Below are 27,267 nucleotides of genomic sequence, written 5' to 3'. Positions count from 1 at the left end.
ATAACTACTATAATACTGCTCCTATGTACAAGAATATAACTACTATAATACTGCCCCCTATGTACAAGAATATAACTACTATAATACTGCCTCCTATGTACAAGAATATAACTGCTATAATACTGCCCCCTATGTACAAAAATATAACTACTATAATACTTCTATGTACAAGAATATAACTACTATAATACTGCTCCTATGTACAAGAATATAACTACTATAATACTGCCCCTATGTACAAGAATATAACTACTATAATACTGCCCCTATGTACAAGAATATAACTACTATAATACTGCTCCTATGTACAAGAATATAACTACTATAATACTGCCCCTATGTACAAGAATATAACTACTATAATACTGCTCCTATGTACAAGAATATAACTACTATAATACTGCCCCTATGTACAAGAATATAACTACTATAATACTGCCCCTAAGTATAAGAATATAACTACTATAATACTGCCCCCTATGTACAAGAATATAACTACTATAGTACTGCTCCTATGTACAAGAATATAACTACTGTAATACTGCCCCCTATGTACAAGAATATAACTACTATAATACTGCCCCTAAGTATAAGAATATAACTACTATAATACTGCCCCCTATGTACAAGAATATAACTACTATAATACTGCCCCTATGTACAAGAATATAACTACTATAATACTGCTCCTATGTACAAGAATATAACTACTATAATACTGCCCCTATGTACAAGAATATAACTACTATAATACTGCTCCTATGTTCAAGAATATAACTACTATAATAGTGCCCCTATGTACAAGAATATAACTACTATAATATTGCCCCTAAGTATAAGAATATAACTACTATAATACTGCCCCCTATGTACAAGAATATAACTACTATAATACTGCTCCTATGTACAAGAATATAACTACTATAATACTGCCCCCTATGTACAAGAATAAAACTACTATAATACTGCCTCCTATGTACAAGAATATAACTGCTATAATACTGCCCCCTATGTACAAGAATATAACTACTATAATACTTCTCCTATGTACAAGAATATAACTACTATAATACTGCTCCTATGTACAAGAATATAACTACTATAATACTGCCCCTATGTACAAGAATATAACTACTATAATACTGCCCCTATGTACAAGAATATAACTACTATAATACTGCTCCTATGTACAAGAATATAACTACTATAATACTGCCCCTATGTACAAGAATATAACTAATATAATACTGCTCCTATGTACAAGAATATAACTACTATAATACTGCTCCCTATGTACAAGAATATAACTACTATAATACTGCCCCTAAGTATAAGAATATAACTACTATAATACTGCCCCCTATGTACAAGAATATAACTACTATAGTACTGCTCCTATGTACAAGAATATAACTACTATAATACTCCCCCTATGTACAAGAATATAACTACTATAATACTGCCCCTAAGTATAAGAATATAACTACTATAATACTGCCCCCTATGTACAAGAATATAACTACTATAATACTGCCCCTATGTACAAGACTATAACTACTATAATACTGCCCCCTATGTACAAGAATATAACTACTATAATACTGCCTCTATGTTCAAGAATATAACTACTATAATATTGCCCCCTATGTACAAGAATATAACCACTATAATACTGCTCCTATGTACAAGAATATAACTACTATAATACTACCCCCTATGTAGAAGAATATAACTACTATAATACTGCCCCCTATGTACAAGAATATAACTACTATAATACTGCTCCTATGTACAAGAATATAACTACTATAATACTGCCCCTATGTACAAGAATATAACTACTATAATACTGCCCCCTATGTTCAAGAATATAACTACTATAATACTGCCCCCAATGTACAAGAATATAACTACAATAATACTGCCCCCTATGTACAAGAATATAACTACTATAATACTGCTCCTATGTACAAGAATAAAACTACTATAATACTGCCCCCTATATACAAGAATATAACTACTATAATACTGCTCCTATATACAAGAATATAACTACTATAATACTGCCCCCAATGTACAAGAATGTAACTACAATAATACTGCCCCCTATGTACAAGAATATAACTACAATAATACTGCACCCTATGTACAAGAATATAACTACTATAATACTGCCCCCTATGTACAAGAATATAACTACAATAATACTGCTCCTATATACAAGAATATAACTACTATAATACTGCTCCTATGTACAAGAATATAACTACTATAATACTGCCCCCTATGTACAAGAATATAACTACTATAATACTGCCTCTATGTACAAGAATATAACTACTATAATACTGCTCCTATGTACAAGAATATAACTACTATAATACTGCTCCTATGTACAAGAATATAACTACTATAATACTGCTTCTATGTACAAGAATATAACTACTATAATACTGCCCCCTATGTACAAGAATATAACTACTATAATACTGCCTCTATGTACAAGAATATAACTACTATAATACTGCCCCCTATGTACAAGAATATAACTACTATAATACTGACCCTATGTACAAGAATATAACTACTATAATACTGCCCCCTATGTACAAGAATATAACGACTATAATACTGTCCCTATGTACAAGAATATAACTACTATAATACTGCTCCTATGTACAAGAATATAACTACTATAATACTGCTCCCTATGTACAAGAATATAACGACTATAATACTGTCCCTATGTACAAGAATATAACGACTATAATACTGTTCCTATGCACAAGAATATAACTACTATAATACTGCTCCCTATGTACAAGAATATAACTACTATAATACTGTTCCTATGTACAAGAATATAACTACTATAATACTGCTGATATGTACAAGAATATAACGACTATAATACTGCTGCTTTGCACAAGAATATAACTACTATAATACTGCTCCTATGCACAAGAATATAACTACTATAATACTGCTCCCATGTACAAGAATATAACTACTATAATACTGCTCCTATGTACAAGAATATAACTACTATAATACTGCTCCTATGTACAAGAATATAACTACTATAATACTGCCTCTATGTACAAGAATATAACTACTATAATACTGCTCCTATGTACAAGAATATAACTACTATAATACTGCTCCTATGTACAAGAATATAATTACTATATTACTGCTTCTATGTACAAGAATATAACTACTATAATACTGCTCCTATTTACAAGAATATAACTACTATAATACTGCCCCTATGTACAAGAATATAACTACTATAATACTGCCTCCTATGTACAAGAATATAACTACTATAATACTGCCTCCTATGTACAAGAATATAACTGCTATAAAACTGCTCCCTATGTACAAGAATATAACTACTATAATATTGCCTCTATGTACAAGAATATAACTACTAGAATACTGCCCCTATGTACAAGAATATAACTACTATAATACTACCCCCTATGTACAAGAATATAACTGCTATAAAACTGCTCCCTATGTACAAGAATATAACTACTATAATACTGCTCTATGTACAAGAATATAACTGCTATAATACTGTCCCTATGTACAAGAATATAACTACTATAATACTGCTCCTATGTACAAGAATATAACTACTATAATACTGCCTCTATCTACAAGAATATAACTACTATAATATTGCCCCCTCTGTACAAGAATATAACTACTATAATACTGCCCCCTATGTACAAGAATATAACTACTATAATACTGCCTCTATGTACAAGAATATAACTACTATAATATTGCCCCCTATGTACAAGAATATAACTACTATAATACTGCTCCTATGTACAAGAATATAACTACTATAATACTGCTCCTATGTACAAGAATATAGCTACAATAATACTGCCCCCTATGTACAAGAATATAACTACTATAATACTGCCCCTATGTACAAGAATATAACTACTATAATATTGCTCCTATGTACAAGAATATAACTACTATAATACTGCCTCTATGTACAAGAATATAACTACTATAATACTGCTCCTATGTACAAGAATATAACTACTATAATACTGCCTCTATGTACAAGAATATAACTACTATAATATTGCCCCCTCTGTACAAGAATATAACTACTATAATACTGCTCCTATGTACAAGAATATAACTACTATAATACTGCCTCTATGTACAAGAATATAACTACTATAATACTGCTCCTATGTACAAGAATATAACTACTATAATACTGCTCCTATGTACAAGAATATAACTACTATAATACTGCTCCTATGTACAAGAATATAGCTACAATAATACTGCTCCTATGTACAAGAATATAACTACTATAATACTGCTCCTATGTACAAGAATATAACTACTATAATACTGCTCCTATGTACAAGAATATAACTACTATAATACTGCCTCTATGTACAAGAATATAACTACTATAATACTGCTCCTATGTACAAGAATATAACTACTATAATACTGCTCCTATGTACAAGAATATAACTACTATAATACTGCTCCTATGTACAAGAATATAACTACTATAATACTGCTCCTATGTACAAGAATATAGCTACAATAATACTGCCGCCTATGTACAAGAATATAACTACTATAATACTGCCCCTATGTACAAGAATATAACTACTATAATACTGCTCCTATGTACAAGAATATAACTACTATAATACTGCCTCTATGTACAAGAATATAACTACTATAATATTGCCCCCTCTGTACAAGAATATAACTACTATAATACTGCCCCCTATGTACAAGAATATAACTACTATAATACTGCCTCTATGTACAAGAATATAACTACTATAATATTGCCCCCTATGTACAAGAATATAACTACTATAATACTGCTCCTATGTACAAGAATATAACTACTATAATACTGCTCCTATGTACAAGAATATAGCTACAATAATACTGCCCCCTATGTACAAGAATATAACTACTATAAAACTGCTCCTATGTACAAGAATATAACTACTATAATACTGCTCCTATGTACAGGAATATAACTACTATAATACTGCCCCTTTGTACAAGAATATAACTACTATAATACTGCTCCTATGTATAAGAATATAACTACTATAATACTGCTCCTATGTACAGGAATATAACTGCTATAATACTGCCTCCTATGTACAAGAATATAACTACTATAATACTGTCCCCTATGTACAAGAATATAACTACTATAATACTGCTCCTATGTACAAGAATATAACTGCTATAATACTGCCCCCTATGTACAAGAATATAACTACTATAATACTGCCCCCTATGTACAAGAATAAAACTACTATAATGCTGCCCCCTATATGCAGGAATATAACTACTATAATACTGCTCCTATGTACAGGAATATAACTACTATAATACTGCCTCCTATGTACAAGAATATAACTACTATAATACTGTCCCCTATGTACAAGAATATAACTACTATAATACTGCTCCATATGTACAAGAATATAACTACTATAATACTGCCCCTATGTACAAGAATATAACTACTATAATACTGCTCCTATGTACAAGAATATAACTACTATAATACTGCCCCCTATATGCAGGAATATAACTACTATAATACTGCTCCTATATGCAGGAATATAACTACTATAATACTGCTCCTATGTACAAGAATATAACTACTATAATACTGCCCCCTATATGCAGGAATATAACTACTATAATACTGCTCCTATGTACAAGAATATAACTACTATAATACTGCCCCCTATATGCAGGAATATAACTACTATAATACTGCTCCTATGTACAACAATATAACTACTATAATACTGCCCCCTATATGCAGGAATATAACTACTATAATACTGCCCCTATGTACAAGAATATAACTACTATAATACTGCTCCATATGTACAAGAATATAACTACTATAATACTGCCCCTATGTACACGAATATAACTACTATAATACTGCTCCATATGTACAAGAATATAACTACTATAATACTGCCCCTATGTACAAGAATATAACTACTATAATACTGCTCCATATGTACAAGAATATAACTACTATAATACTGCTCCTATGTACAAGAATATAACTACTATAATACTGCCCCCTATGTACAAGAATATAACTACTATAATACTGCCTCCTATGTACAAGAATATAACTACTATAATACTGTCCCCTATGTACAAGAATATAACTACTATAATACTGCTCCTATGTACAAGAATATAACTGCTATAATACTGCTCCTATATACAAGAATATAACTACTATAATACTGCCCCCTATGTACAAGAATATAACGACTATAATACTGTCCCTATGTACAAGAATATAACTACTATAATACTGCTCCTATGTACAAGAATATAACTACTATAATACTGCTCCCTATGTACAAGAATATAACGACTATAATACTGTCCCTATGTACAAGAATATAACGACTATAATACTGTTCCTATGCACAAGAATATAACTACTATAATACTGCTCCCTATGTACAAGAATATAACTACTATAATACTGTTCCTATGTACAAGAATATAACTACTATAATACTGCTGATATGTACAAGAATATAACGACTATAATACTGCTGCTTTGCACAAGAATATAACTACTATAATACTGCTCCTATGCACAAGAATATAACTACTATAATACTGCTCCCATGTACAAGAATATAACTACTATAATACTGCTCCTATGTACAAGAATATAACTACTATAATACTGCTCCTATGTACAAGAATATAACTACTATAATACTGCCTCTATGTACAAGAATATAACTACTATAATACTGCTCCTATGTACAAGAATATAACTACTATAATACTGCTCCTATGTACAAGAATATAATTACTATATTACTGCTTCTATGTACAAGAATATAACTACTATAATACTGCTCCTATTTACAAGAATATAACTACTATAATACTGCCCCTATGTACAAGAATATAACTACTATAATACTGCCTCCTATGTACAAGAATATAACTACTATAATACTGCCTCCTATGTACAAGAATATAACTGCTATAAAACTGCTCCCTATGTACAAGAATATAACTACTATAATATTGCCTCTATGTACAAGAATATAACTACTAGAATACTGCCCCTATGTACAAGAATATAACTACTATAATACTACCCCCTATGTACAAGAATATAACTGCTATAAAACTGCTCCCTATGTACAAGAATATAACTACTATAATACTGCTCTATGTACAAGAATATAACTGCTATAATACTGTCCCTATGTACAAGAATATAACTACTATAATACTGCTCCTATGTACAAGAATATAACTACTATAATACTGCCTCTATCTACAAGAATATAACTACTATAATATTGCCCCCTCTGTACAAGAATATAACTACTATAATACTGCCCCCTATGTACAAGAATATAACTACTATAATACTGCCTCTATGTACAAGAATATAACTACTATAATATTGCCCCCTATGTACAAGAATATAACTACTATAATACTGCTCCTATGTACAAGAATATAACTACTATAATACTGCTCCTATGTACAAGAATATAGCTACAATAATACTGCCCCCTATGTACAAGAATATAACTACTATAATACTGCCCCTATGTACAAGAATATAACTACTATAATATTGCTCCTATGTACAAGAATATAACTACTATAATACTGCCTCTATGTACAAGAATATAACTACTATAATACTGCTCCTATGTACAAGAATATAACTACTATAATACTGCCTCTATGTACAAGAATATAACTACTATAATATTGCCCCCTCTGTACAAGAATATAACTACTATAATACTGCTCCTATGTACAAGAATATAACTACTATAATACTGCCTCTATGTACAAGAATATAACTACTATAATACTGCTCCTATGTACAAGAATATAACTACTATAATACTGCTCCTATGTACAAGAATATAACTACTATAATACTGCTCCTATGTACAAGAATATAGCTACAATAATACTGCTCCTATGTACAAGAATATAACTACTATAATACTGCTCCTATGTACAAGAATATAACTACTATAATACTGCTCCTATGTACAAGAATATAACTACTATAATACTGCCTCTATGTACAAGAATATAACTACTATAATACTGCTCCTATGTACAAGAATATAACTACTATAATACTGCTCCTATGTACAAGAATATAATTACTATATTACTGCTTCTATGTACAAGAATATAACTACTATAATACTGCTCCTATTTACAAGAATATAACTACTATAATACTGCCCCTATGTACAAGAATATAACTACTATAATACTGCCTCCTATGTACAAGAATATAACTACTATAATACTGCCTCCTATGTACAAGAATATAACTGCTATAAAACTGCTCCCTATGTACAAGAATATAACTACTATAATATTGCCTCTATGTACAAGAATATAACTACTAGAATACTGCCCCTATGTACAAGAATATAACTACTATAATACTACCCCCTATGTACAAGAATATAACTGCTATAAAACTGCTCCCTATGTACAAGAATATAACTACTATAATACTGCTCTATGTACAAGAATATAACTGCTATAATACTGTCCCTATGTACAAGAATATAACTACTATAATACTGCTCCTATGTACAAGAATATAACTACTATAATACTGCCTCTATCTACAAGAATATAACTACTATAATATTGCCCCCTCTGTACAAGAATATAACTACTATAATACTGCCCCCTATGTACAAGAATATAACTACTATAATACTGCCTCTATGTACAAGAATATAACTACTATAATATTGCCCCCTATGTACAAGAATATAACTACTATAATACTGCTCCTATGTACAAGAATATAACTACTATAATACTGCTCCTATGTACAAGAATATAGCTACAATAATACTGCCCCCTATGTACAAGAATATAACTACTATAATACTGCCCCTATGTACAAGAATATAACTACTATAATATTGCTCCTATGTACAAGAATATAACTACTATAATACTGCCTCTATGTACAAGAATATAACTACTATAATACTGCTCCTATGTACAAGAATATAACTACTATAATACTGCCTCTATGTACAAGAATATAACTACTATAATATTGCCCCCTCTGTACAAGAATATAACTACTATAATACTGCTCCTATGTACAAGAATATAACTACTATAATACTGCCTCTATGTACAAGAATATAACTACTATAATACTGCTCCTATGTACAAGAATATAACTACTATAATACTGCTCCTATGTACAAGAATATAACTACTATAATACTGCTCCTATGTACAAGAATATAGCTACAATAATACTGCTCCTATGTACAAGAATATAACTACTATAATACTGCTCCTATGTACAAGAATATAACTACTATAATACTGCTCCTATGTACAAGAATATAACTACTATAATACTGCCTCTATGTACAAGAATATAACTACTATAATACTGCTCCTATGTACAAGAATATAACTACTATAATACTGCTCCTATGTACAAGAATATAACTACTATAATACTGCTCCTATGTACAAGAATATAACTACTATAATACTGCTCCTATGTACAAGAATATAGCTACAATAATACTGCCGCCTATGTACAAGAATATAACTACTATAATACTGCCCCTATGTACAAGAATATAACTACTATAATACTGCTCCTATGTACAAGAATATAACTACTATAATACTGCCTCTATGTACAAGAATATAACTACTATAATATTGCCCCCTCTGTACAAGAATATAACTACTATAATACTGCCCCCTATGTACAAGAATATAACTACTATAATACTGCCTCTATGTACAAGAATATAACTACTATAATATTGCCCCCTATGTACAAGAATATAACTACTATAATACTGCTCCTATGTACAAGAATATAACTACTATAATACTGCTCCTATGTACAAGAATATAGCTACAATAATACTGCCCCCTATGTACAAGAATATAACTACTATAAAACTGCTCCTATGTACAAGAATATAACTACTATAATACTGCTCCTATGTACAGGAATATAACTACTATAATACTGCCCCTTTGTACAAGAATATAACTACTATAATACTGCTCCTATGTATAAGAATATAACTACTATAATACTGCTCCTATGTACAGGAATATAACTGCTATAATACTGCCTCCTATGTACAAGAATATAACTACTATAATACTGTCCCCTATGTACAAGAATATAACTACTATAATACTGCTCCTATGTACAAGAATATAACTGCTATAATACTGCCCCCTATGTACAAGAATATAACTACTATAATACTGCCCCCTATGTACAAGAATAAAACTACTATAATGCTGCCCCCTATATGCAGGAATATAACTACTATAATACTGCTCCTATGTACAGGAATATAACTACTATAATACTGCCTCCTATGTACAAGAATATAACTACTATAATACTGTCCCCTATGTACAAGAATATAACTACTATAATACTGCTCCATATGTACAAGAATATAACTACTATAATACTGCCCCTATGTACAAGAATATAACTACTATAATACTGCTCCTATGTACAAGAATATAACTACTATAATACTGCCCCCTATATGCAGGAATATAACTACTATAATACTGCTCCTATATGCAGGAATATAACTACTATAATACTGCTCCTATGTACAAGAATATAACTACTATAATACTGCCCCCTATATGCAGGAATATAACTACTATAATACTGCTCCTATGTACAAGAATATAACTACTATAATACTGCCCCCTATATGCAGGAATATAACTACTATAATACTGCTCCTATGTACAACAATATAACTACTATAATACTGCCCCCTATATGCAGGAATATAACTACTATAATACTGCCCCTATGTACAAGAATATAACTACTATAATACTGCTCCATATGTACAAGAATATAACTACTATAATACTGCCCCTATGTACACGAATATAACTACTATAATACTGCTCCATATGTACAAGAATATAACTACTATAATACTGCCCCTATGTACAAGAATATAACTACTATAATACTGCTCCATATGTACAAGAATATAACTACTATAATACTGCTCCTATGTACAAGAATATAACTACTATAATACTGCCCCCTATGTACAAGAATATAACTACTATAATACTGCCTCCTATGTACAAGAATATAACTACTATAATACTGTCCCCTATGTACAAGAATATAACTACTATAATACTGCTCCTATGTACAAGAATATAACTGCTATAATACTGCTCCTATATACAAGAATATAACTACTATAATACTGCCTCCTATGTACAAGAATATAACTACTATAATGCTGCCCCCTATGTACAAGAATATAACTACTATAATACTGCTCCTATGTGCAAGAATATAACTACTATAATACTGCCCCCTATATGCAGGAATATAACTACTATAATACTGCTCCTATGTACAAGAATATAACTACTATAATACTGCCCCCTATATGCAGGAATATAACTACTATAATACTGCTCCTATGTACAAGAATATAACTACTATAATACTGTCCCCTATGTACAAGAATATATCTACTATAATACTGCTCCATATGTACAAGAATATAACTACTATAATACTGCCCCTATGTACAAGAATATAACTACTATAATACTGCTCCATATGTACAAGAATATAACTACTATAATACTGCCCCTATGTACACGAATATAACTACTATAATACTGCTCCATATGTACAAGAATATAACTACTATAATACTGCCCCTATGTACAAGAATATAACTACTATAATACTGCTCCATATGTACAAGAATATAACTACTATAATACTGCTCCTATGTACAAGAATATAACTACTATAATACTGCCCCCTATGTACAAGAATATAACTACTATAATACTGCCTCCTATGTACAAGAATATAACTACTATAATACTGTCCCCTATGTACAAGAATATAACTACTATAATACTGCTCCTATGTACAAGAATATAACTGCTATAATACTGCTCCTATATACAAGAATATAACTACTATAATACTGCTCCTATGTACAAGAATATAACTACTATAATACTGCCCCTATGTACAAGAATATAACTACTATAATACTGCCTCCTATGTACAAGAATATAACTACTATAATGCTGCCCCCTATGTATAAGAATATAACTACTATAATACTGCTCCTATGTGCAAGAATATAACTACTATAATACTGCTCCTATGTACAAGAATATAACTACTATAATACTGCTCCCTATGTACAATATAACTACTATAATACTGTCCCTATGTACAAGAATATAACTACTATAATACTGCCCCTATGTACAAGAATATAACTACTATAATACTGCTCCCTATGTACAGGAATATAACTACTATAATACTGCCCCCTATGTGCAAGAATATAACTACTATAATGCTGCCCCCTATGTACAAGAATATAACTACTATAATGCTGCCCCCTATGTACAAGAATATAACTACTATAATGCTGCCCCCTTTACATGACAGATGTAAATAGTCACTTTTACTATACAGAATTGATGATTATATTGTTTTGTGTCGGTAATTTCCGCTTATTTTGCTTTCAGAGGGACCGACTTACAAGTTTCAGGAAATCAGGAGTGAAAAAAGAGAAGCCGCTGATTCAGCATCCTACAGACCCGCAGGCGACGATCGCAGAGTTTCCAGCTCCACAACAACTTTTTGATGAGCGCTCGTTGAATCTGTCTGAGAAGGAAATCATGGATCTCTTTGAGAAGATGATGGTGAGCTTCTGAGCGTTGTACATGGAGGCGATACTTTATTACATTTGATTTTAAATATGTGAATACTAGATGGTGGCCCGATTCTAACACATCGGGTATCCTAGAATAGGTATGCGGCCGACCGGGCGCAAGCAGCAGAGCGGTGTTTAAATTTGGCGTCAAAATTGCTGATTGGTCGCGGCTGGCCACCGCGACCAATCAGCAGAGCGGCGTTTATATTTGGCGTCAATACTGCTGATTGTTCGCGGCCGGCGACCGCGACCAATTAGCAGAGCATTGTTTAAATCTTGCGCCAATCTCGCTGATTGGTCGTGTCTGCCGTCCGCGACCAATCAGCAGAGCGTTGTTTAAATATTGCGCCAAAATCGCTGATTGGTCGGGGCCGGCCACCGTGACCAATCAGCAGAGCGGGGTTTAAATTTGCCACCAAAATCGCTGATTGGTCGGGGCCGGCCACCGTGACCAATCAGCAGAGCGGGGTTTAAATTTGCCGCCCATATCAATGATTGGTCGGGGCCGGCGGCCGCAACCAATCAGCGTCGTATTAGTGAGGACCGGGGAGCGGCGCTGCCTGTGCGGATACTTCCGCTGTGAGAAGCCGGGACATGAGCGGGCGCTCGCAGCAGAAGCATCCTGACCCGCAGCACCGCTCCCCGGTCCTCCCTTCCACATGGAGGTCAGCGACGCCGGCGGTCGGGATCCTTCCGCTGCTACCGGCCGGGAGATGAGCTCCTCGCTCCGCTCATCTTCCGGCTGCATCTCCGCTGACCTCCGTCCCGCAGATGAGCCGCTAACGGCCGCCATCTTTTTTCAGAAATCCCGCTGCGCTGATTGGCCTCTGCCGGACCAATGAGCGACGCAGAATTTCCAGGACAGACAGACAGACAGACTGAGAGACAGACAGACGGGATAAGACGATTATATATATAGATAAAGGTAAAATTCAGATTTACACTTTGTTGTCTTTGGGGAAGCAAAACCGCCGCGGTGAGAGACACAGAGGAGTATTACACGGACCGGTAGCCATACATGCCAAAAACCTTTAGGGGCTAAGAGAGCGTGTTCAGAGACCATGAGGGTGGGGGTCCTGAGAAGCTGAATACAGGTTCTGACACATTCTGGGGATCACATTTTGCACCTTCAGGGTTTTCGCCCCTTTAGTCGGATGTTTCTATTGTTACTGATGGAGAATTATAAACATTTCATTGTCTTTTACTCTTCTACTGATAAATACCTGACGTTTATGTAAAGATTAAATATTCCAGCTCTGCTCCTTATTCTCCTGGCTTCTGCCCTTCACCATGGACCCAAAATGTCAATGTTTTGTTCTCCAAGGAACTTAGTTATCACTTTTACCTTGTGATCTCATCTCTATCATGGAGAGGGGCGAAGCATCGACACCTTGTCCTGGATAATGGGGGAAGTTGTTCTTAGAGGAAGTTTAGATCCCTTTCTTTATGTATCATTCTGAGTGATCCCCTTCATGGATAAGAAGCCCCCACACATTGTGACTGATCCCCTGCATGGATAAGAAGCCCCCACACATTGTGAGTGATCCCCTCCATGGATGAGAAGCCCCCACACATTGTGAGTGATCCCCCTCCATGGATGAGAAGCCCCCGCACATTGTGACTGATCCCCCTCCATGGATGAGAAGCCCCCATACATTGTGAGTGACCCCCTTCATGGATGAGAACCCCCACACATTGTGACTGATCCCCTCCATGGATGAGAAGCCCCCACACATTGTGAGTGATCCCCTCCATGGATGAGAAGCCCCCACACATTGTGACTGATCCCCTCCATGGATGAGAAGCCCCCGCACATTGAGTGACCTCCTCCATGGATGAGAAGCCCCCGCACATTGTGACTGATCCACTCCATGAATGAGAAGCCCCTGCACATTGTGACTGATCCCCTCCATGGATGAGAAGACCCCGCACATTGAGCGACCCCCTCCATGGATGAGAAGCCCCCACACATTGTGACTGATCCACTCCATGGATGAAAAGCCCCCACACATTGTGAGTGACCTCTTCCATGGATGAGAAGACCCCGCACATTGTGACTGATCCACTCCATGGATGAGAAGCCCCCACACATTGTGAGTGACCCCCTCCATGGATGAGAAGCCCCCACACATTGTGAGTGATCCCCTCCATGGATGAGAAGCCCCCACACATTGTGAGTGATCCCCTCCATGGATGAGAAGCCCCCGCACATTGTGACTGATCCACTCCATGGATGAGAAGCCCCCACACATTGAGTGATCCCCTCCATGGTCAGTGAGTACTACAAACCGATGTCTAGCTCCCTCCAGTAAGTGCCACCACTCCTCAAGAGCCTATTTTACGGCCAACAACTCCTCAGTTGGCCACATCATAATTTAACTGTGGGCGAAAAAAAAGCACAAGGCCGAAGATGAGTGAGAGAAGCAAATACCAACACTGCCCCCACACCGACCTCAAATGGTCTATGGAGGTCTGCCTGGACCAGAGCCGAGGCAGAGGCAAACTCTTCCTTGAGGCTATAAAATGCCCTATCAGCCTCAGCCCCCCCACCCAGCTACATCATCATCCTTGCGAAAAAGGTCCATAAAAGGTTTCACAATTTTGGAAAATCCCATGATAAATCTTCTGTAATGCTGATGTTAGACGCACGCCACCTAAGTTCAGATAGGGGCGAGACCGGTTACGTGAATTCGTTGTTCTTCTTTTTCTCCATGGGTGTTGTCGTCTCTGTCGCCCCCCCCCAAGAGGAGGTATAGTGGGGCCGCAATCCTGGAGAAGTTCCAAACGTGAGTACGATAAAAGGAGAGGAATCCTAATATCTGCCTCAACTCCCCGACAGTAGAGGGCTGCTTGTCTTTTAAGGCCAGTGCCGGAGCGATTTCTGCTGGGTCCATGGTATATCCTTCTCCGGACACAATTTTCCCTAGAAATCGGACTTGTCTTTTTTTTCAACATCATTTTTCTTTGATTTTCCATGACACAAATCCATAACATCCATCTAATCTGGTACATAGAGCGGTGAGGTTTCCCGTACTCAGACTGGGCCTATAACACCTCTAGTCACATATTTAGTTGGTAGAACAGATACATCAAAATGAATTAATTGACAGTACCTCTTATCTCTCATTGAAGCCATCATGGATAATTAATGCATTTATATCTATGCCTGAAGTCCTGGCCCATTGATTGTTCTCCTCACCATTCTCTTCTTCATTTTAAGTTAAACGAAGTGATCCTAAGTTATTTTTGAGATCTTCTAGTATAGACCGTGCTGTAGATGTAAAGGGTTCTACCATTTTCCTTTTGTCCTCTATTGAACAGCAACTTGTAATAAACTGTTTCCGTTTTAGAAGGAATTTTCCTGCTTGCTTCTCCTTCGGACTTGTCTTTTGAACAGTTCACACTTCTTTGGGGACAACTTAACTCCGTGTTGTTGATACCGCTGTAATACGGTCCTCACCTGTTCAACATGCTCCCGGAAGGTTTTGCTGTGTACCATATTGTCATCCAAGTACGGCTGGCAGATATCATCCCGCAATCCTTCTAAACAGGTCTCCATGCTCCTCGGGAATTCTGCTGGTGTTGAACTGAGCCCAAACGGTATGCGGATCCACTCATATAACCCCCACGATGTGATGAATGCTGTCAAGGGTCTACTGGACTCTTCAACAAACCCTTGGTGGTACGCCTTACCCTGATAAAGGACAGAGAACCAAGTACTTCCTGATAGGCTATCCAGCATATCTTGCATCTTTGGTATTGGGTGTCGATCAGGTACTGACTTTCGGTTTAGTTCCTGGTAATCACAGCAGAGTCTCAACGTACCGTCCTTCTTCCTAACACAAACAATAGGAGAGGAATAAGACGACTTCGACTTTTGGAACCATCCTCTGTTGATGAGGTCTTGTAAATATTCTTTCACTTCACAATGTAATGGTTTTGGCACAGACTTGTAACTTCTGGTTAATTTCAAATTGATTTTCAATTGCAACGACGGGATACAGCCTATATCAGAGTCATCTTTGGAGAACGCCCACTCTTCTCTCAGCATCTGTTTTGCTATCGCTATATCTTCAGCACACAAGTGTTCCAGGGGTACTGGGGGATCCCAGCGCCCATGCCTTGTGTTTCGTGATGACCTCACTGATCACATTATAACCCAGGATAGGATCCTCTGCCACGTTGTGATCACTGGTCACGAGAAAAGGTACCAAAAGCTCGATGGTGTTGCTGTTCCTCGTGGCCCTCAGCTGGAAAGTCACTTCCACCCAGCCTATGAAAGTGATCTCGGTCTGGTTGACAGCTTTGCCGTGGAGTTCCACTGGTCCCAAGAGTTCTTTTAGCAACCGAAGGCAGGTATGTGGCAGGTAGCGCCTTCTCTATTCTTCATTTAAAAGGCTCGCTTGGGCTCCTGTGTCCCACAGTGCTTTTACCAGGAGTCCATCTAGCTGGCACTGTATAAAGCACCTTTCACCGATTAGGCTGATGAGGCTATCTTTACTGACCAAGGAGTCCTCCTCCCAGGAGTACATCATTTGACCTCCGCACTGGGCATTAAGTAACTGATGCCTCTGTCTCTCTTGCAGCTGTTGTAGACGAAACACACTTGGGGATAGTACTGACGCTGCCGTTTTACCTCATGCGCCTTTCTGGGGTTTGGTGAGATTTGGATTTGCTTCTGGGGTCTCCTCCGTGACACTATTACCAGTCGCCCCGCACTGGCAACCCCCTGTCTTTTAACCCAAACGACTGTGGCATGCTTCACAAGCCGGGTATCTTCTGTTTTGGAACTCACTCCTGGGTCTGAGGGATACTGATTCTGGCCTGGAACGAATCAAATTTTTCACCTCAATCAACTCGGCTCGCAGTTCTCCTATTACTTCCTCCCAGTCAGCGCTGGCGGTTCTCTCTTTTGTTGGTGATTTAAGGTTCCCTCTAAGAGGTGGCACTGGAGGGTCTCCATGATGATCTTCGGACTGGCCAATGGGGGTCTCCAACTTCAGCTGACTCATTTTGGTGATTTTAGGAGCAGATCTTTTCTTTAACTTCTGTTCGCTCTCTGACTCCAAACTAGCGACCTCAGTCATTTTTTCAATTAGGACTTTGTCCAGAATGCCAGGATCTTCTAGGTATTGTTTCAGCTGCAACTTGATGTCTTTGCTGATTAACCCTGTTCCCAATGATCTCAAGAACTTCTTCTGGACTAGTCCAGCATCAAACTTCTCCTCCGCTTCTACATCTCTGGATTTAAACAACAGTCTATCCTTCAGTTCAATTGCTCTGAACATGAAACCTTGGGGTGATTCATTATTTTTCTGTGAGAGGCTAATGAGTCGGTGGAACAATTCTGAAGTACTCTCTTCTTTATAGTAAGGATCACAGGTATCCAGCTCAAAAATCAATGTGGCACTTCCCAAAAAATCTTTCACATGTTCTCATCATATATATGAGAAGAATTTTTTATTCTAGGCACTCTTCTTTATAGTGCCCTTTTAAAATAATCTTCAGCTGTTTCAAGGTCAATTGACTCTTCATTTCTAGCATCCTACGGAGGTTTAGTCCTGGGCTGATCGCTTTCACCACCCCCTCAACAATCTCATCTGGTTGGTAACCTTTCTGTAAGCCTGCGTCGACCTGGTGCAACAAGTTCTTATAAGACAGTTTCTCTTTCTGTTCACACTCTCCAATCTGTCCCAGGATCTTGAATTCTTTCCTTATGGTGATTTGTGGTGTTAGAGAGGACTGTCTCCCTGATTTATGTAACCCAAGCAGGTTAAAGGTCCTATCTGAGTCTATCACCCATTCAGAGGTTTTGGTCGATTCCTGCAGGGCTGTTGTTAGGGCTTTGAATTGTTCTTTCAACTCCTGTAGTTAAGTCTGCCGACAGAGATTCCCACTTTTGGTAATTGGTGCCTCCATCCTCCAAATTCAACCTGGTTAGAAACTGTGTTAGCTCCTGGAGGAATGTCCCCATGACGTCTTCAGCTTCTTTCTCCCCCAGATCATCAATTTTTGCATTAATAGCAGCGAACAGTTGCCTGCGGTTGTGTGCTTTGGAAATCTGACATCTTTTATATGTTCTGCTACTGTTCTCAATTCTTCACAGGTTAACTGAAGAAGCAGCTCACTAATTCTGTCCATTTCTATTTCCACATCCATTTCTGCTACTGAGTTTTCTTTAGGGTTGGTCCCTTTTAACTTGTGTAGCAGAGTTGAGTTGAGGTGCTGTGCTGCTGTGTTTTTCCAGACACTTTTTCTCTTCTTCCTCTACATGCTAATTCCCGCTCAGGATTCCCAGCACGGGCCACCAATGTTACACGCACGCCGCTAAGTTCAGATAAGGGCAAGACCGGTTACATGAATTCGTTGGAATCTTGGGGGAACCGTTACTCAGGGCGACCATAGACCATAGGCTGCAGCTTCTCTCAGGCACACGACAGATTCAGTTGCTGACCAGACACATCTGAACAGTAGAACAGTAACATTTAATGAGGCATGGCCAGTGCAATGAGAACTTCTCTTTGAGCAACAGGCTCCAGTAATAACAGTACAGTCTCCTTTGCAGGACAGCAGTACACAGTCTATTATCCGGTAGCACAGTACAGCACAGGTTTAATGCATACACAACCACATGCTTTTCCTTCACAAGGACTCAATTGTACACAGCATTCTTTATCCTGCATGGAGATGGAGGAGGGGCAGGGTTGGATGAGGGAGATGATCCCTATGACAGGATTCCTTCCAGTCCTTATCTTTCTGCCTGATAATACTCCACACTGTTAGCTCAGGGAGTCTATCTGACCTGTGTTTAGCTTCCCTCCTGACCTGAATTCTGTTCCCTTGCCTTCTGTGAGATACAGATAACACACCACCTTTCTCTTCGGCTCCAGCCATACAGTAAACAAGTTCCCCACAATCCGCCTGGGGCTCTACTAAAACACTCCCACTCCCTGTCTCCCATGACTGTGTTAACCCCTCTAGTTGCTGGATGCTTCTGGAGCACAACACTTCCTGTCTTCTGTGCTTGTGTTACTTCTAATAATTCTTGAATGCTTTTAAAGCAACAGCACTACTTCTGCATGTCACACTCTGCTACAGCACTGCTTCTGCATGTCACACTGGGTGATGGTGAAGTGACCCACTTCTAGCCAGCAAGAGCAGTGTGTTGGTCACACTTGTCACACACCCTTGAGGGCCGGTATACTCTTCACCCGCCTCCCGGTGTTGGCAAGGGTGAACTTTAGCAGAGCCCTTCCCAGGCGGAGAGCGGCACAGCGGCTGGTGACCGGACACACTGACAGCAGATTAGGCAAACACATCAGAACCAAAAACTGCAGAGCAATAGCATAACCTAAAGTGAACAGTGATGAACCAGGCACAGGCCCCAGAGCATGAACCAGCTCAGAAACACAGAAATACCGACCTTAACCATTCACCAAAGCTGAAACAATCAGCAACAAAAGGAAGAAGTGGTCGGTTTAAATCTGCAGTCACCGGAACACTCTGGGGCAACGCCCAATCTCCACCCCCAGACCACCAGTGGAGGGGAGAGAAGACCTGAAGGAACCTCCCACCATCTGACTGCCCCAGCAGGTACGGCGTCCCCCACCCACTGAAAGCAGCTAACACCAGGGGTCCTGTGGTCCCCGCACAGCACAATTGCTGGGAGCAGCGGCATCCCGCCTCCCAGAGATGTTAGGAGTGTCTCTCCTAGAATGCAATATCCGGATTGAGTGAGCACCCCCGCTAGCTCCACCCTCCAGAGGTGACACCCCGCCCCCCAATTGTGAGTGACACGCTCCATGGATGAGAAGCCCCCGCACTTTGTGAGCGACCCCCTCCATGGATCAAAAGCCCCCGCACATTGTGAGTGATCCCCTCCATGGATGAGAAGCCCCCGCACATTGAGTGACCCCCTCCATGGATGAGAAGCCCCCGCACATTGTGAGCGACCCCCTCCATGGATGAGAAGCCCCCGCACATTGTGAGTGATCCCCTCCATAGATGAGAAGCCCCCGCTTATTGTGAGTGACCCCCTCCATGGATGAGAAGCCCCCACACATTGTGAGTGATCCTCTCCATGGATGAGAAGCCCCCGCACATTGTGAGTGACCCCCTCCATGGATGAGAAGCCCCCACACATTGTGAGTGACCCCCTCCATGTATGAGAAGCCCCCACACATTGTGAGTGACCCCCTCCATGTATGAGAAGCCCCCGCACATTGTGAGTGACCCCCTCCATGTATGAGAAGCCCCCACACATTGTGAGTGACCCCCTCCATGCATGAGAAGCCCCCGCACATTGTGAGCGACCCCCTCCATGGATGAGAAGCCCCCGCACATTGTGAGCGACCCCCTCCATGGATGAGAAGCCCCCGCACATTGTGAGTGATCCCCTCCATGTATGAGAAGCCCCCGCTTATTGTGAGTGACCCCCTCCATGGAAGAGAAGCCCCCACACATTGTGAGTGATCCTCTCCATGGATGAGAAGCCCCCGCACATTGTGAGTGACCCCCTCAATGGATGAGAAGCCCCCACACATTGTGAGTGACCCCCTCCATGTATGAGAAGCCCCCGCACACTGTGAGTGATACCCCCCATGGATGAGAAGCCCCCACACATTGTGAGTGATCCCCTCCATGATGAGAAGCCCCCACACATTGTGAGTGACCCCCTCCATGGATGAGAAGCCCCCACACATTGTGAGTGTCCCCCTCCATGGATGAGAAGCCCCCGCACATTGTGAGTGATACCCCCCATGGATGAGAAGCCCCCACACATTGTGAGTGATCCCCTCCATGGATGAGAAGCCCTCGCAGATTGTGAGCGACCCCCTCCATGGATGAGAAGCCCCTACACATTGTGAGTGATCCCCTCCATGGATGAGAAGCCCCCGCACATTGTGAGTGATCCCCTCAATGGATGAGAAGCCCCCGCACATTGTGAGTGATCCCCTCCATGTATGAGAAGCCCCCGCACATTGTGAGTGATACCCCCAATGGATGAGAGGCCCCCACAAATTGTGAGTGATCCTCTCCATGGATGAGAAGCCCCAGCACATTGTGAGCGACCCCCTCCATGTATGAGAAGCCCCCGCACATTGTGAGTGATCACCTCCATGGATGATAAGCCCCCGCACATTGTGAGCGACCCCCTCCATGTATGAGAAGCCCCCGCACATTGTGAGCGACCCCCTCCATGTATGAGAAGCCCCCGCACATTGTGAGTGATCCCCTCCATGGATGAGAAGCCCCCACACATTGTGAGTGACCCCCTCCATGGATGAGAAGCCCCCACACATTGTGAGTGTCCCCCTCCATGGATGAGAAGCCCCCGCACATTGTGAGTGATACCCCCCATGGATGAGAAGCCCCAGCACATTGTGAGCGACCCCCTCCATGGATGAGAAGCCCCCGCACATTGTGAGTGATCCCCTCCATGGATGAGAAGCCCCCGCACATTGAGTGACCCCCTCCATGGATGAGAACTCCCACACATTGTGAGTGACCCCCTCCATGGATGAGAAGCCCCCGCACATTGTGAGTGATTCCCTCCATGGATGAGAAGCCCCCGCACATTGTGAGTGACCCCCTCCATGGATGAGAAGCCCCCGCACATTGTGAGTGACCCCCTCCATGGATGAGAAGCTCCCGCACATTGTGACTGATCCACTCCATGGATGAGAAGCCCCCACACATTGTGAGTGACCCCCTCCATGGATGAGAAGCCCCCGCACATTGTGAGTGACCCCCTCCATGGATGAGAAGCCCCCGCACATTGTGAGTGACCCCCTCCATGGATGAGAAGCTCCCGCACATTGTGACTGATCCACTCCATGGATGAGAAGCCCCCACACATTGTGAGTGACCCCCTCCATGGATGAGAAGCCCCAGCACATTGTGAGCGACCCCCTCCATGTATGAGAAGCCCCCGCACATTGTGAGTGATCACCTCCATGGATGATAAGCCCCCGCACATTGTGAGCGACCCCCTCCATGTATGAGAAGCCCCCGCACATTGTGAGCGACCCCCTCCATGTATGAGAAGCCCCCGCACATTGTGAGTGATCCCCTCCATGGATGAGAAGCCCCCACACATTGTGAGTGACCCCCTCCATGGATGAGAAGCCCCCACACATTGTGAGTGTCCCCCTCCATGGATGAGAAGCCCCCGCACATTGTGAGTGATACCCCCCATGGATGAGAAGCCCCAGCACATTGTGAGCGACCCCCTCCATGGATGAGAAGCCCCCGCACATTGTGAGTGATCCCCTCCATGGATGAGAAGCCCCCGCACATTGAGTGACCCCCTCCATGGATGAGAACTCCCACACATTGTGAGTGACCCCCTCCATGGATGAGAAGCCCCCGCACATTGTGAGTGATTCCCTCCATGGATGAGAAGCCCCCGCACATTGTGAGTGACCCCCTCCATGGATGAGAAGCCCCCGCACATTGTGAGTGACCCCCTCCATGGATGAGAAGCTCCCGCACATTGTGACTGATCCACTCCATGGATGAGAAGCCCCCACACATTGTGAGTGACCCCCTCCATGGATGAGAAGCCCCCGCACATTGTGAGTGACCCCCTCCATGGATGAGAAGCCCCCGCACATTGTGAGTGACCCCCTCCATGGATGAGAAGCTCCCGCACATTGTGACTGATCCACTCCATGGATGAGAAGCCCCCACACATTGTGAGTGACCCCCTCCATGGATGAGAAGCCCCCGCATATTGTGAGTGATCCCCTCCATGGATGAGAAGCCCCCGCACATTGTGAGCGACCCCCTCCATGGATGAGAAGCCCCCGCACATTGTGAGTGATCCCCTCCATGGATGAGAAGCCCCTGCACATTGAGTGACCCCCTCCATGGATGAGAACCCCCACACATTGTGAGTGACCCCCTCCATGGATGAGAACCCCCACACATTGTGAGTGACCCCCTCCATGGATGAGAACCCCCACACATTGTGAGTGACCCCCTCCATGGATGAGAACCCCCACACATTGTGAGTAACCCCTTCCATGGATGAGAACCCCCACACATTGTGAGTGACCCCCTCCATGGATGAGAAGCCCCCGCACATTGTGAGTGATCCCCTCCATGGATGAGAAGCCCCCGCACATTGTGAGTGATACCCCCCATGGATGAGAAGCCCCAGCACATTGTGAGCGACCCCCTCCATGTATGAGAAGCCCCCACACATTGTGAGTGATCCCCTCCATGGATGAGAAGCCCCCACACATTGTGAGTGATCCCCTCCATGTATGAGAAGCCCCCACACATTGTGAGTGATCCCCTCCATGGATGAGAAGCCCCCGCACATTGTGAGTGATCCCCTCCATGGATGAGAAGCCCCCGCACATTGAGTGACCCCCTCCATGGATGAGAACCCCCACACATTGTGAGTGACCCCCTCCATGGATGAGAACCCCCACACATTGTGAGTAACCCCTTCCATGGATGAGAACCCCCACACATTGTGAGTGACCCCCTCCATGGATGAGAAGCCTCCGCACATTGTGAGTGATCCCCTCCATGGATGAGAAGCCCCCGCACATTGTGAGTGATCCCCTCCATGGATGAGAAGCCCCCGCACATTGTGAGTGATACCCCCCATGGATGAGAAGCCCCAGCACATTGTGAGCGACCCCCTCCATGTATGAGAAGCCCCCACACATTGTGAGTGATCCCCTCCATGGATGAGAAGCCCCCACACATTGTGAGTGATCCCCTCCATGTATGAGAAGCCCCCACACATTGTGAGTGATCCCCTCCATGGATGAGAAGCCCCCGCACATTGTGAATGATCCCCTCCATGGATGAGAAGCCCCCGCACATTGAGTGACCCCCTCCATGAATGAGAACCCCCACACATTGTGAGTGACCTCTTCCATGGATGAGAACCCCCACACATTGTGAGTGACCCCCTCCATGGATGAGAAGCCCCCACACATTGTGAGTGACCCTCTCCATGGATGAGAAGCCCCTACACATTGTGAGTGATCCCCTCCATGGATGAGAAGCCCCCGCACATTGAGTGACCCCCTCCATGGATGAGAAGCCCCCACACATTGTGAGCGACCCCCTCCATGGATGAGAAGCCCCCGCACATTGAGTAACCCCCTCCATGGATGAGAACCCCCACACATTGTGAGTGACCCCCTCCAAGGATGAGAAGCCCCCGCACATTATGAGTAATCCCCTCCATGGATGAGAAGCCCCCGCACATTGTGAGTGACCCCCTCCATGGATGAGAAGCCCCCGCACATTGTGAGCGACTCCCTCCATGTATGAGAAGCCCCCACACATTGTGAGTGATCCCCTCCATGGATGAGAAGCCCCCACACATTGTGAGTGATCCCCTCCATGTATGAGAAGCCCCCATACATTGTGATTGATCCCCTCCATGGATGAGAAGCCCCCGCACATTGTGAATGATCCCCTCCATGGATGAGAAGCCCCCGCACATTGAGTGACCCCCTCCATGGATGAGAAGCCCCCGCACATTGAGTGACCCCCTCCATGGGTGAGAAGCCCCCACACATTGTGAGTGACCCCCTCCATGGATGAGAAGCCCCCACACATTGTGAGTGACCCCCTCCATGGATGAGAAGCCCCCACACATTGTGAGTGACCCCTTCCATGGATGAGAACCCCCACACATTGTGAGTGACCCCCTCCATGAATGATAAGCCCCCACACATTGTGAGTGATCCCCTCCATGGATAAGAAGCCCCCGCACATTGTGAGTGACCCTCTCCATGTATGAGAAGCCCCCGCACATTGTGAGTGATACCCCCCATGGATGAGAAGCCCCCGCACATTGTGAGTGACCCCCTCCATGTATGAGAAGCCCCCGCACATTGTGAGTGATACCCCCCATGGATGAGAAGCCCCCACACATTGTGAGTGATCCCCTCCATGGATGAGAAGCCCCCGCACATTGTGAGTGATACCCCCATGGATGAGAAGCCCCCCACACATTGTGAGTGGTCTCTTCTCTGGACAGTCGTTGTTTCGGACGTGCCATGCTCTCAGAGGGGGCTTCATCAGAGAAGCTGAGATCCAGCTGCCGGGGGACGCTTTACAGAAACCTCATGGATTTGTTAATGAAAGTGTAAAAATTTCTGAAATGTTTTATAATTGTCAATCAATAAGCTAGAAATAGCCAACTAAAATCCGAGGTGATGTCGACAAACTAATTTGTGTGTCTGATACAATGTATCTGACATTAGCCAGTAATTTCTAAATATGTAATAAAACAAAAAACTCTGAATTTATTGATGTATTCAAAATATCACAATTGATTTATTTCTTGGGTGGACGTCCTTGATGCCGATGATTTCAGATGTTGGTTGAATGTTAGGAGTCTTGTATTGACGGCTCCTGGGGACAATGAAGGTTTGTCTCCTCGGTGTCGCTCGGGATTGTCTCTGCCGGGCTTCATGTTATGAGTGGGCTCCACATCTTACCAGAGTAATAATGGGCTCTTATTATAAAACATCTCGTTATTGTCAAACTTTTCTACTTTTTATTTCATTTAATTAAATGTCTGCTAAAAATCCTCCTCCGTTCCATTGTGGGCGCACACACTCAGTAAGTAATTGATATTCCGGGTTTCCACAATCATTTACATCAGACGCCACTCAATGATAATTGCCTATACGCAGGAATTCCCAGTAATTATTAAAAATCCATTATTTGCTTAGAATTAGGTTAATTATTTCCTGCTCTTTCATCTTCATTCTTTGTCTTTTCCGTGAATCCTAATTCCTTCTCATAGCCTTCATTACATTTTTTCTTCTTTCAGCCATTTACTCCTATTTTTCTTCCTTAGTAGTTTTCCTTTTCATCAACCATTTTTCTTTCCTTCTCCTTCCTTCGTTTTCTCATCTTTCCCATTCTCCAACTTCTCCTTCCTTCCCTTTTTATCTTTTCTTCCTTCATTCTGTCCTTCCTTTTCTTCATTGTGTCGTCTTTCTCTCATCTTCTGCTTTCCTCCCTCTCTTCCTTTTTCCTCCCTCTCTTCCTTTTTCATCCCTCTCTTCCTTTTTCCTCCCTCTCTTCCTTTTTCCTCCCTCTCTTCCATTTTCATCCCTCTCTTCCTTTTTCCTCCCTCTCTTCCTTTTTCATCCCTCTCTTCCTTTTTCATCCCTCTCTTCCTTTTTCATCCCTCTCTTCCTTTTTCCTCCCTCTCTTCCTTTTTCCTCCCTCTCTTCCATTTTCATCCCTCTCTTCCTTTTTCCTCCCTCTCTTCCTTTTTCATCCCTCTCTTCCTTTTTCCTCCCTCTCTTATTTTTCCTCCCTCTCTTCCTTTTTCATCCCTCTCTTCCTTTTTCATCCGTCTCTTCCTTTTTTCTCTCTCCCTTCTTTTTTCCTTAATCCCTTTTTTCCGTCCTCGTCTTTTCTTCAT

General features: G+C 41.2%; 1 protein-coding gene across 3 annotated transcripts in view; it reads left to right on the top strand.

Annotated features, from left to right (window-relative positions):
• DIAPH2 (diaphanous related formin 2) overlaps positions 1-27,267 on the top strand; it is a 2,453,123-nt gene that overhangs the window by 200,033 nt on the left and 2,225,823 nt on the right. For all 3 annotated transcript variants that reach the window (XM_073642200.1, XM_073642202.1, XM_073642201.1), the window contains one exon: positions 12,661-12,837. In XM_073642200.1, the coding sequence (XP_073498301.1) occupies positions 12,661-12,837 (177 nt within the window). The remainder of the gene's footprint in view (positions 1-12,660; positions 12,838-27,267) is intronic.

The sequence above is a fragment of the Phyllobates terribilis genome, unplaced genomic scaffold (genome assembly GCF_046119375.1).
Source record: "Phyllobates terribilis strain yellow unplaced genomic scaffold, ASM4611937v1 Scaffold_7__3_contigs__length_470593459, whole genome shotgun sequence".
Taxonomy (NCBI): domain Eukaryota; kingdom Metazoa; phylum Chordata; class Amphibia; order Anura; family Dendrobatidae; genus Phyllobates; species Phyllobates terribilis.
The sequence above is the reverse complement of the archived record's forward strand: the minus strand, read 5'-3'. Positions and strand labels throughout refer to the sequence as shown.